We start from the raw sequence: 13,700 nt of genomic DNA, 5'->3' as shown, positions 1-13,700 counted from the left end.
CTCTCATCTGTGGGAAAATTCCAGTTTCTCCCCCAGGAAAATACTCTTCCTCCGAAGCAGTATAATTCCTTCTGGCAGCTGTTGCCGGCTCCCCCCTGCCTCTCAGCAGCAGCGATTAGAGTGGAGCCTCTGTCATGATGTTTGTCTTCCGGCTCCTCACTCAGGAGAGTGAAAACTGGGCTCCCATTGCTTACTGAAGTTTCCCTCTGTGGCCACAGCTCCATACCCTTCTCCCTCGCCTCTATGTCTGCTGCATCTGTTCTTTTGCTTCACGACCTGTAGTCCCTCTCTATTCTGAAAGTCAGTCAGCCCCCTTTGGCCCCAGTTAACTCCTCAGCAGCTTCAAACTGGCCACTGCTCCAACTGGCCCTTGTCTTCCCTGACCCTGCCCTGAATCCCCCTTGTCACTGGTGGTCCTGAGTTATCAGCTACACTGAGTGTCCTGTCTCTGCAAGGCCCCCTCCCTCAGCTCTGCAGACCCCACAGAACTTGCTCCAAAGCTTAGGTTGCCTTTCCACCCCCAATGCAGCCCTGCCACTCTCAGCTTCCATCAAGAATCTTCTTTCATACTTGAATGAAGATCTCCATTCAAAGTGAGCTTCCTCACCATCCCTGTCCTTCACCTCCTATCTCTCTGGTCCTAGAGCCATCACATCATCCTCATCATGAGAACCTCTGCTGTAAGTTGAGTAGCTTTTCTGGCTCATGCACTCTCTGCTAGGAGCTTATCTTAGGCTCTTTGGTTCCAAGCTAAAGAAACCACATAAATATGGCTTAAGCCATATATGGCAAGTTTATTAAAATGATGGGGAGATTTCTCATAGAACACCAGGGCAGAAACTCTGGTGACCCTCATAGGGACTATAGTCAGATACTAGAATCCTGCTGGGAGCCCAGATAACCCTCCCTGGGCCACATCATCTGTCTTCTTTGTTTCTCATTGCAGGTAACTTTCTTTGCTTCTTTGTGTCTCTGATGAAAGAAAGTCACCCCAGAAGGCCTGCATTTTAATCATCTTATTTTAAGTGAACAGGACCAATTAAGCTAGAATCTTACGTAATTCTCAATTTTTGAGAAACGAAATTCAGTTGGTACAGCATGGGCCATGTGTCTTCCCAGCATGCACTCAGGTCCACAAGCCAAGCTCAGGAACCCCCTGTGTCCACCTTAGGGCTAGGCCAGAAACAGTTCTCTAAGAGGGAGGTTACTGTATAATGGACAGACATGCAAAGAAAAAACTAAAACTAAAAAACAAACAACCCATCACCTCTACTGCTGTCACAGCAAATTATAAAATGTTAGAACTGGAAGAGCCCTTAGAAACCGTTGAATCTAGATCTTTAATTTCACATGGGATGAAACTGAAGTACAAGTAAGTTAAGTGACTTGCCTAATGTCACTTAGTCAATACTCAGTAAGTATTTGTGGAACAGAAGAAAATTATTTCTAAAGAACTTAATTTCTCAAGATCTTTAACAAAGAATGGTCTCCAAACCTGTGAGGTCAGACTCTCTTTGATTTTGACCAAGAGATTAGAAATGGGTTTGATAATAAATTATGTTACTAATATCTTGGCAGTTCTCTTCTCTCAAGTTGCCTGCTTTTGCCCAAGCAAGGAAACATGGCAGCAGCAGGAGAGGTGACCCCAGGCCTTCCAGTGGAGTCTCCCACGAACAGCGGACAGTTAGAAACAGGCAAACAGACACTTGCTTCTGACCTAAAAGATACCAGTTCAGCGGAGAGGCTGTTGATCTCCACTGTTTAAACCTCAGCACTGTTCAGAATCTGGCACAGAATTAATCCCTTAAGAAAGGGATGAAAAAAATGCCATTCAGCACAACATAGTTTGTCATCGCATGCATAATGCAGACTCTCCAATTAGAATGCTACAATTTGAAAACTTTCTTCACAGACTGATGAGAGAGCAATTATTTTAAAGAAGGGAAAACTCAGTCCACTGGGTTTGCCTCAAGTCACTTCTAACTCAAGCCGCAAAGACAGGAGTTTTGAAAACATATTCACTATTGAATTTTGTATCAAAACACCAGCAAGGAGAGCAATTAGTTGCTGTAAACCGAACCCCGGTAATCAATGGTATGCAGCCAGCCAGGGCATTTATGGAAGATGTAAGCAAAATCACATCTGCTAATCAATTACAAAAAGCCCAGCACTTCACTGCTTTTAAGGGAGACTCCACAATGAGTCTGAGGGAAGATGGAGGAGACAGTGTTTAATATCACCAGGCATCTCATGCAGTGCTCATTAGGTAGAGGGGTTCATGGCAACAGCTGAGTACAGACCTGATCTGCACCAATAGATCTTGGCCAGCAGCTTCCTTTATTCAGCCCCTTTTGAAAATAGCTTCTGATGTCTGGGTGGAGGTGTGTAGATGTAGGGGGATATGTTTAAGAAACTCTTCTCAGTTAAGGTCAGAGGGGGTGTGTCTGCCCTGGGCAAGCTCATCGGGCAAACATTCCTTGGCAGATTACAAATCAGAAGTATCTCTGTGTTGTTGCAGGTGCACAGATGTGGGAACAGACTTTGCTGGCAAGGAAAGAAGTGAGGGAGTTGGTGGGTTTTTCAATTGTGCCTTCTTAGAACAAAATTCCTCTCTGTGGAAAAAAAGAGATTGAGCCAATTTTTCCTGTAGTGTCCTTAGACTGTGCTTGCTTTTTTCAGTCGAATCAACAAAGGTATTTTCATGCCTGGCTAAGCCGAAATTCCAAGCAAATATGCATCCTGGCACATGAATTAGAATCTATCTTAAAAATTCCAAAGTGTAAGTGGCTTGATAACCTGAGATCCATCAGTGTCCCTTCTCTACTCAGGAGTCACCATGACCCCCCATTTCCAGCCCTCAGGGACTCTTAATAGAGGAATAGAAAGGAGATGTCTCAACCAGTGTGTGCATTTGGCTGCTGTTCAGAAAAAAGAATTTAGGCCAGGAGAAATTATTGAAGTAAAGATCGATAGAGTGAGCTAATAAAAATTAATATCTTCAGCATGCCAACTATGATAGGCAGCAGATTAATATCCGTCAAATATAGAGGGCATCTTGTAAGTCATTAACAAAAGGATAAATATAAGTAGAAAATGGGTAAAATGTTCAAGTTCAATGATAAGTGAAAGGCTGCAAATTAATGACAGAGATTTCATCTATCGAATTGGCAGTGTTTTTAAAGATAATACATGATTATCAGCAGTGACACACAGAAACAGGCATCTCTTATGCACTGCTGGTAGTATGAGTATAAATTGGTTCAGACTTTTGTTTAGGGGAAAGGGAGAAGCGTGCAGCTGTTTGGTAATCGCGTCGAGGCCTCACGTGCCCTGCTCCAGCTTCACCCACAGAAGCTTTCACAGGCAACAGTCATAGATGTAGTGTAAGGACGTTCATCACAGAGTTTTACTAGCAGTGTAATACTGTCACCTACCTAAATGACCACTAATAAGAAGCCGATTAAATAATTTATGGGGCATCCATACAGTGAAATTCCGTGAAGCCAGGACGTGTGATGAGGAAGAGTATTTGATAGATACAAAAGAAACGTATTCATAATACGTCGTTAAGCGAAAGAAACAAGTTACAAGAAAAATTGCACCATGTCTATGTGTTTACACCTGGAATCACAGGTGATGTTCCTTTTAAAACAAACATTTGTCTCAGAACAAGTTGGAGGGCTTATAGGAAAAGCTACTATGGGACAAAATGTGTGCAACCTTAAAAATTCTTTTAATATCCTTTTACTCCCAAGAATTTCTACCAGAGCATTTATGGTGCTTACTTATAACTGGTCTTCCTTTTTATCTTCTTCATATCCTATCTCCCACATCCCAGTATTTTTCCATGAAATATTTTGGAATCTAGTTACATTCTATCCCAAAAGGCTTGATTATTTTCATTTGGATACACTGGTAGAAACACTAACTCATGATTATCCAGAAGGATAGGGATTATCATAAAACTGGCTCTGCATCAATGATCCAAAATCCCCTTGAGAAAATAACCTCAACATTGTCTCCCAAAAAGCCTGTTACCAAGGCTGTTAAGTGAAGAGAATGATTAATTAATTTGAAGGGGTTTTTTTCTTGTTTTTAATCTACTCTGGCAAAGTTATAAGTTATTTCAGCCCAGAACATGTATGAAACATACACTATGAACAGAACCCATATGTTCAGAGTAGAATTTTTTAAAAAGAGAAAGATCAACAGTCTTTCTATAATCTTTACAAGAGCTAGACAAACATAGAAACAAAAATTACACTTTTACAAGTTACTCAACATGAATGTAAATTAACAAGCTAACTGCATAAAAGTGCTAAGAAACTAGAATAATATACAAGGAAATGACTAATGAGGGAAATGATTCGCTTTCTTACCAGGCAAACTGGTAAAGAGCAGAATTATTAGACACTTAAAAACAATAGGGTGGAATCCTGTCTGATTCATTCAGAGTACTTTGAGAGATTAAATACTCAGGTGAATTAAGGTGAATATTCAGATAGATTAAGGCAAACTCTGTTTCTGCTTTGCTTAAAAGATGAATTCCAAAATATTAGGTAGTGTGGGTTTAGTCATTGATAGCAAACAAAATTACACTTGAAAATAAGGAACAAAGGGTAAGGGGAAAGGGGAACACAGTGGCATTTCTGATCCCCAATAATAGCATTGTAGGTGACACTAAACTGAGCTTTGCAAGGGTGTTTATTGATTATAATCACAAGATTAAGGAGAAATAATATGAACTACTTTTGTAGAGTCATAGGTGGCAGGTTGTAAATTGGGACCCAGGCCCATAAACTGGGAGTAAAGAAGCACTTGGCAGAAGGATGACAGAAATGGGCTTTGGCCAGGATACCAGGTTTGATGAACCCCCTGTATCTGCCAACACTAACTGAGTATAGACACGTTACCCAACAGTGTTAAGCCTTACTTTCACCGTCTATAATTTGATGAGAGGGGTGCCTGGGTGGCTCAGTCGGTTGAGCATCTAATTCTTGATTTCAGCTCAGGTCATGATCCCAAGGTCATGGGATTGAGCCCCATGTCAGGCTCACTTGCGCTCACTCTCTCTCTCTCTCTCAAATTAAATATTTTGTATTTAGATGGAATATATAAATTAAATATATATGATATATATATATATATATATATAATTATATATAATTTGATGAGAAGAATAATGCTTGCTAAGGGGATTTTTGGAAGGATTTAATAAGATAAATTATATAGAGCACTTAACACAGGGACTGGTACACAGTGTGAACATTAAAGGTATGTTGACTATTATGATAATAATCGTCATAACAAATAAACATTCATTGAGTATAGGCTCTTTGAGACACTGTGCCAAGTATTGGGTATAGAAAGATCAAGAACACATAGGCTCTGCCTTTAGGGAGCTCACTTTCTGTTCTAGCTGGTGGAGGAAGCAAATGTGCATGACCAAATATAAAACGGTAAGATATCCTGTATGGGAAGGACTTTGGAAGCTGAAATCATAGAAAACAGTGGTCTCTCGTCCCTCACCACTGTGGCACTGTCAGAAGCAAAATGCTGGACCGAAGTCTAATCCTGTATTGCAATTCTTAGATCCTTTTTTCTTATTGTAGGTTTTAAATTGAGGAATAATACACATACAGTGCACAAATCTTTTATATATAGTACGAATGAGTATTTACTGTGTGTATACCCATGAACTACCACTCAGTCAGAGTCCTCACATTTCCAGCATCCTGGAAGGTTCCTTCATACCCTTTCCAATCATTACCTCTCCCAGAGGTAATCACTGTTCTGATTCCTGTCACCATGGATGAATTTTGTCTCTTTTGAGCTTCATGTAAATTAAATTACATAGTCTATGCTTTGGTTCTTATCTGGACTCAAAAGGAGATAAGAAGAACAGAGCCAAAATAATCAATCTCTAAATAATAAAAAAGTTTTACTAATGAATATGTTTGCTTGTATCTCCAAATCAGATCATTATACTACAGCTATGCAAAAAGTCTGCTAAGAATGAGAAGGAATTTGAAACATGATAGTTAAGGTCATTGGGACTTACTAGTTACTACCAATTAGAAAGCATCCCCATGAACAGGAGTCTCAAGGATATCACTTTTGGTCAGCCCAGTCAACTGGAGATGAATCAGGAAGGAGGATTTGGGGCCATCTTCTCACCGATAAGCCAACCAAAGAACTTTGACAGAGGCTGCCTGAGATTGGGTGACTTGTGAAATAAACTCCTAAAAAGACACTGCTTCTTCTTCAGACTGACTCCACCTCCTCCTACCATACTTTTGCTGGGATTCTCTTCCTTTTTCCAGTCCTGGAAGTGTGGTGGGGCAAAGGAGGCAGGGAGGAGGGGTACAGCAGACATGGATTCACTCATGCCCACAGCCTCAGAAAACAGCCAGTGAGAACATTCACAGCATTCTTAACGTATTTTTCTTTGTTCAGGTTATTACTTTGGGACTGTGATGATCGAAGCTATAGCTACTACGTTGAGGTTTCCACCAACCAGCAACAATGGACCATGGTGGCCGACAGAACTAAAGTCTCTTGCAAGTAAGTTACATCATTTCTCAGAATTTATTACAAGTTAAAAGAGTCTTATCTGATGAATTCAGAAGTTTCTAATGAAGATTTGTGGAATCACCAAATTACGTTCTTATTTGGAGGTTGAAAACATCCTAATGATCCTTCATTTCAATTTTGACTATTAAGTACTTCGGTGAGAATTTATATGCTCAAACAAACTTTCCTTATTTTGTGGTTTGAACTTGACTCTTGAAAGTGACATGTAGGGGCGCTTGGGTGGCTCAGTTGGTTGAGCGTCCAACTCTTGATTTCGGCTTGGGTCATGATCCCAGGGTCAGTCGTGGGGTCAAGCCCTGTGGAGCCTGCTTCGTATTCTCTCTCTCTCTCTCTCTCTCTCTCTCTCTCTCTCTCTCTCTCTCTCTCTCCCCCTCCCTCCCTCCCTCCCTCCCTCTCTCTCTCCCTCCCTCCCTCCCTCCCTCTCTCCCTCCCTCTCTCTCTCTCCCTCCCTCTCTCTCTCTCTCCCTCCCTCTCTCTCTCTCCCTCCCTCTCTCTCTCTCTCCCTCCCTCTCTCTCTCCCTCCCTCTCTCTCTCCCTCCCTCCCTCCCTCTCTCTCTCCCTTTCTCTCTCTCTCTCTCTCTCTCTCCCTCCCTCCTCCTTTCCCCCTCTCCCCATCTCACACTCTCTTGCTCTCCCTCTAAAAATAATAATAATAATAATAATAATAATAATAATTTTAAAATAAATAAAATAAGTAAAAATTAAAAAAAGAAAATGGCATGTACCTGAGCAGGGAAAAGAAGGATTTCCATATGCAATCCTCTTTTGTGTCCCTGCCCCCGTCACTGCACACTACCTCTTTAGAACTTGTTTCTTCCTTCGAGAATTTTGCTGATGTGATACACACTTTAGTAGTTATTCTGGGACTCCATTTTCCAGCCACATATGATTCTCAAGGTTAGCTTTAAATATTTATCTCATCTCAGTGTTAGCTACACTGTTACCTAAACCAAAGAAAGCTTGATATGTAGGTCTCTAGTCATTTAATGTATATGGCATTGAGCCTCTGCATTTACGTTGTTGTAGGGGAAGCTAGGAGGAAGGATTATGTGGGTTCTGACTGGCCTGAGATCATGACTAGAATGATTATTTACATGTGTATATACCCATATAACTCACTCAGATCAAGATTAGCATGTTTCCAGCATCTTAGAATCATACCTTTTCCCAAACATTACCTAAAAAGAGCTCAGTGCCTTTTTGTGTAGAGCCAGATTCACTGGGAGGCAAGGTAAAGAAAATAGCTGCGATTTCTCTTTTTTTTATTATTGAAATATGATTCACATACCATAAAATTCACCCTTTTAAATGCACAATTTAGTGATTTTTAGTGTATTCACACTGTTGTACAGTCATCCCTACTATCTAATGTTTCAAACATTTTCATCCCCCCGCAAAAGGACACCTCCTACCCATTAGCAGTCTTTTCATCTCCTTCCAGTTCCCACAGCCCCTCACCACTAGTAAGCTCCCTTCTGTCTCTATGGATTTGCACATTCTGAACATTTCATACAAGTGGAATTAAATAGTATGTGATCTCCTCTAGCTGTTTTCACTTAGTACATATTTTTTTTCAAACTTATTTTTTGTGTTGCAGCACGTGTCAGCATTCCATTCCTTTTTACTGACTGAATAATATTCTATCATATGGAAATATATATGTCACATTTTGTTTATCCATTCATCAGTGGGTGAACATTTGAGTTATTTGCACTTTTTGGCTAAAATGAGTATTTCTGCTGGGACATTCCTGTGCAAGATTTTGTATGAACATACGTTTTCAGTCCTTTTGGATCTATTCCTAGCAGTAGACTTGCTGGGTTTTATGCTAACTCTGTGTTTAAGTTTTTGAGGAACTGCCAGACTTTTCCACAACAGCTGCACCGTCTTACATTCCCACAAGCAATACAGGAAGGTTCCAATTTCTTCACATTCTTGCCAGTACTTGTCACTGTCTATCTTCTCGTTCATGGTATCCTAGTGAGAGTGAAGTGGTGGTTTAAATTTGCATTTTCCTCGTGGCTAATGATGTTGAACGTCTTTTCATGTACTTACTTGGCCAGGATTTCATAATAGCATCAATAACGGCTTGTTTGATGCAATGTCTGACACACTTACTGTCATTATTATAGTACTTATCTTAGAGCATGTTTAATGTTTGCATTGGTTAAGGTAACACTTGCTGCTGTGACAAAAAGTGGCTTCAACATTCCAATGCCTTAACACAGTAGCTATTTCTCAATCATGCAACAGTCAGTAGGGGTGTTTGTGGTTGTCAGGTGGCTCTTCTCCACACTTGACTGAAGAACCCAGGCATCTTCCTTCTTGTGGCTCTGCCCTCTCCTAGGGCCTCAGCAGCAGCATCTGCATCTGGTTGGCAAATGGGGAAAGAACAGAAAGAAGGTATACCTGGCTCTTCTGAACGGCCTTGGCCTAGGTGTAGTGACCATCCCTTCCACTTATATTCCACTGGGGAGAAGTAGTCAGTTACCACATTGGATGCTGGTCGGGCTGGGAAGCATGGCTCTGCTGGGCAGCCACTTCTCAGTGGAGCACACATCTTGTGGCCATCTCTGCTATTGGATGAGAAAACTAGCAATTATTCAGTAACTAGTATTCCATCACTTTCCTGTATTTTGTCTCATTTTTTCCTGAATATAAAACACCTTGTGGGATATTGTCCTCTCTTTCTAAAAGAGAAAATGAAGGGCTCTTTCCATTGTACCTCAAAGCATTACTAAAGAGGGTTAAACCAAGCTAGATGATGGAAACAGGGAAATGAAGTGATTACCTTATTTCCAAGCTCCCAGAACCCTTTCCATACAATAGGAAGGCCTTCAAGGCCCATGAACAACTGCCCATTTATCTTTTCAGAGCCATTGCTCATTGAGTATACAGCTCACAGGCCAGACCCTCTGCTTCCCCATCTTTTACACATCTCACTGGTTACCATCACCCATCTTGTCTGTCATTTTATGTGTTATAAATTAGATTCCTCATCTCTTTATGTCCCCCTACTGAAGGTGTTATACAGTATGAGTTTTTGACAAGAACTGGTTGACTAACTGCTGACACAGATACATATTATAATGGTTTTATATTTATTCAAATGGGTTTTTGCTTGATTCAAAAAGGCATTCACTCATTAAGTCCTTCCCATTAGCTTTGTATTAAGTCATTGACATCTTCCCCCCCCCCCTTTTTTTTTATATTTTATGTCCATTAGTTGGTGGATTTAAATAATTTATGTTTTTAACCTTCCATGTTAGCACATATATGCTACAGCAATAGGTGTTTTAGAGATTAATAAATAAATAATATATTTTAAGAGTAAGAAGGCAAGTGCCTGTTAACCCCCTAAGAATCAGTGGAACCAAAGGTTATGATTTTATGTTTATAGGTATAACCCAGATCTGTTGTGCCTTTCATTTTTTAGTTAGGTATTAAAAAATATAATAGAAGATATGCAGATGATAAAACAGGAAAGCCTTCCCTTTTTAACTAATATACTCTAGAGCAGTCCTTGAGAAGATTCTACTAGCTTCAAAAATTATAGCCTGCTTTTTATTGAAATAAAGTATGTGAGTCATGTTATGAATGAAATTCTATAGGATCTTTAGAGATCACAGCCCTGCCTCTTGATAGCACTCTACCCATGTCAGGAAATTAAATGACAGACTTTGGACAGACCTGGAGAATGAGATTCTCCAAATGTCTTCCCTTAAGACCCTATGCTCCTAGAACAGGACATTTTCCTTTATTGCTACCCTGAGTCCTTTCGGCTATAGCTGCAGCTTTGCTTGCTTTACTTTTAGGATAAAGGTTTATTTACCATCACAGGTAGCCATGTTTTTGAATAGGCAGATTTTGGGTGTTTTCCAGCTTTTTCGGAAATAATTGATATATAACATTGTGTAAGTGTATGGTATTCAATGCAATGAGATATATAGCAAAGTGATCACCACAATAAGTTTACTTGACACAACTACCATCTCACATATCACATAGTTACAGGTTTTTTTTCTTGTGATGAGAACTATTAAGATCTCTTACCAACTTTCAAATATGCAATAGTTTCGTTTGCTGTAGTCACCATGCTGTACATTACATCCCCAGAACTTACTTATCTTGTAACTGGAGGTTTGTGCTTTTTGATCCCCTTCACCCATTCCCCCCCACACACACACCCCTCTGGCAACCACCAATCTGTTCTTTGTTTCCATAAATTCGGTTTTTGTTTTTAAGATTACTCGTTTAAGTAAGATCATACAGTATTGTCTTTCTCTGTGTGACCTTTTTCATTTAGCATAATACCCTCAAGGTTTATCCATGTTTTTGCAAATGATTTTCTGAAATTACTTTTTACCCCTCTTTTTTCACATAATATAATTCTGTACCTTTTAGCTTTATTCCAAAGACGTCACCTTCAGTCTTTGATTCCTTTTCTCTACTGTCTTCTAAATTGTTGAGCCCTACATCTGTTTTGATACAGTAAGGCACTAATAGCAGTTTTTTTTATTATAAATGTAAAACATGCATGAAAGATTAATTTAAACAATACAGGAAGATAGAAGTGAAAAGTAAAATTTTATCTTCCCATCTTGTGCTCAGAAGTACTTTTGACTTTTTTTTTTTAGTTTTCATAACGTCTCAACTATAAATAATATTTTTATATCTGTTTATTAATTTATCAGCTTTATTAACTTAACTACCTCTCATTTTTTGTTATATTTTTCTCTTTAGTCCTGCTATTACTTACCTTTTAAAATTAAACAATATACTGGGGCACCTGAGTGGCTCAGTCAGTTAAGCATCTGACTTTGGCTCAGGTCATGATCTCATGATCCGTGAGTTCAAGCCCCACATCGAGCTCTGTGCTGTCAGTTCAGAGCCTGGACCCTGCTTCAGATCCTGTGTCTCCCTCTCTCTCTGCCCCTCCCCCACTCATGCCCTGTCTCTCTCTGTCTCTCAAAAAAATGAATAAATGTTAAAAAATTAAAAATTAAATTAAACGATATACTTAAACCTCTATTTTTTGATCCATCAATTGTAGATAGTATTTCTTTACTCTCCCTACTATGTATGAAGAAATTACCACCCTACATTTCCCTTTCCCATCTTCTGTTAACTGTCCCACCACATTGACATTTTAAAGATTTATGATACTTATTTTCTGTTGGGTAACTTATTTTCTGTTGGGTAACTTATATTTAACTTAAGTTAAATCTTCCATGTGTTAACTATAAATTGGTCCTGAAAAGGGAAAGCCAGTAAAACCTCATTATAATATTATGATTATGTAAACATTATTCACTACAGATCTATAATTCAGTGGATCTATAGTAAGGGAAATATTATTCTATATCACTAAACTTGTGTCCCTCTTGAAACAATTGTACTGTGTTCAGATCAAATAGATTTGGTTTTCTTACAAGTGCTCAGAATTATTCTACAAGTAATAAATAAGTAGCTTCATATTAGCCAGCTTTTGTTTTCTTGGAGTTTCTAATTACCTCTTTTTTCCTGTTTACAGAAGCTTCTGGGGCACACTATTTGTTCATTGGTTAATTTTGAACAGACTGCTTCCTAGGCCTATATATATATAACTTACAATTCTTTTTCTTTCTAGGTTGGTTTTCACTTTTTCTTGGATTTCTTTTTCTTCTTGTAGCATGTGGGTAAAGGGTTAACAAACCCCTGTTTGCTTTGCAGTGAGATACTGACCTTGGGCCCAGTTACCTTTTTAGATCTTTTCTCCTGAAAACATGATAGAAGTAGAATGTCGGCTATTAGACGACATTGCTTATGATGAAAATTACCCCTAACAAATTGCATCTGGCCTGGAAGGACTGTAAATATCTGGTTGGAAGCTATAGCTTTGGGTTTCCTGAGTACAATAACTTTTGTGACTGGGCATGTCCCTTGTGAAAATTCTAGGATCTTTGTTTATGGAGCTATTACAAGAGATAATAGTTTGGATTTGGAATGTGGGGTTTCTAAGCCAGAGTGGCTCCACCCCTGCCCACTCACCTGAGCTGTCCTCTTGTGTGCCAGCAGGAATAGCTCCCGTACAGTTGCATAGACCACTACAAGGACTCCCACTAAGGAGAAATGCTTGCTGCTGCTCTAGTGGCATGGTCTTCTGTTCGCTCCCCTGCATGAATCCGAAGCCAAGTAGAACTTGGTTGGGTCTCAGTCAAGATCTCTCAGAGGCATTGCACAGAGTAAATGTATTCAGAATTGTTTTCAGAAACAAAGGGTATGTAGAAGGCAAATTTTTAGAATTCTTGCATGCCTGAATCATAGTTTGGGTATAGAACTCCATTCCTTCAGCATTTTGAAAGCTTGGATTTATTGCTGTCTTGCATCTAATGTTGCTGATGAGAAATCTGATAGAATCTGATTCTTCTTATTTGTAGTAATGTATTTTTCCCTATAGAAGCCTTAGAATCCTCTCATTATTGGAGGTGTTAAATTTCATAATGATATGTCTGGATGTGGACCATTTTCATTTATCCTGCTTAGTTTGCTTCATTATGGAGATCTGCCCAGCTCCCCACTGATTTATAAATAATATTTCATCCACCTGCCATTTTCTAGAAATTCACAAAAATTTTGATTTGCTTATATCCTTCCCTCCAGTTTGCAGCACCTTTATGAGTGTATTTCCTTTGTATTTCTTTGATGTCACCTCATTGGTTTTCAGGAAGGGAGAAAGGTCAGTGTGCCTACAGTGTCATCCATCGTGAACCTGAATTCCCTAAAGCTCTATTACATGGGCTGTTGATACTCCCCAGTGACCCTAAATCCTTTGCCTTTCCTTCCTTGTGCCTGGCTGCCCTTGTCCCATGTTATATAGCTGTCTTTTTTCCTGCTAGCATGTACTCCTTAACATATTGACCTCATTCATGTTCATTTTTTAACCATTTCTTCACTTTGTCATGGTCCCATTGACTGATAATTTTGTCTGTAGAAGTAGTAATGACCTCAGCCATTATCTTTCCAAGACTGTGCCCTTTGCAAACGTTTTGGCAAATATAAATAAATTATCAGATATAAAGAATTAATCATTGATAATACTGAATTTTTTTCCACTTGAGAATTCT

The 13,700-nt window shown here is 39.4% G+C and overlaps 1 protein-coding gene across 2 annotated transcripts in view; it reads left to right on the top strand.

Annotated features, from left to right (window-relative positions):
• BTBD9 (BTB domain containing 9) overlaps positions 1 to 13,700 on the top strand; it is a 413,565-nt gene that overhangs the window by 325,592 nt on the left and 74,273 nt on the right. For both annotated transcript variants that reach the window (XM_060615395.3, XM_060615396.3), the window contains exon 9: positions 6,457 to 6,564. In XM_060615395.3, the coding sequence (XP_060471378.1) occupies positions 6,457 to 6,564 (108 nt within the window). The remainder of the gene's footprint in view (positions 1 to 6,456; positions 6,565 to 13,700) is intronic.

The sequence above is a fragment of the Panthera onca genome, chromosome B2 (genome assembly GCF_046562875.1).
Source record: "Panthera onca isolate mPanOnc1 chromosome B2, mPanOnc1 haplotype 2, whole genome shotgun sequence".
Classification (NCBI taxonomy): domain Eukaryota; kingdom Metazoa; phylum Chordata; class Mammalia; order Carnivora; family Felidae; genus Panthera; species Panthera onca.
The sequence above is the reverse complement of the archived record's forward strand: the minus strand, read 5'-3'. Positions and strand labels throughout refer to the sequence as shown.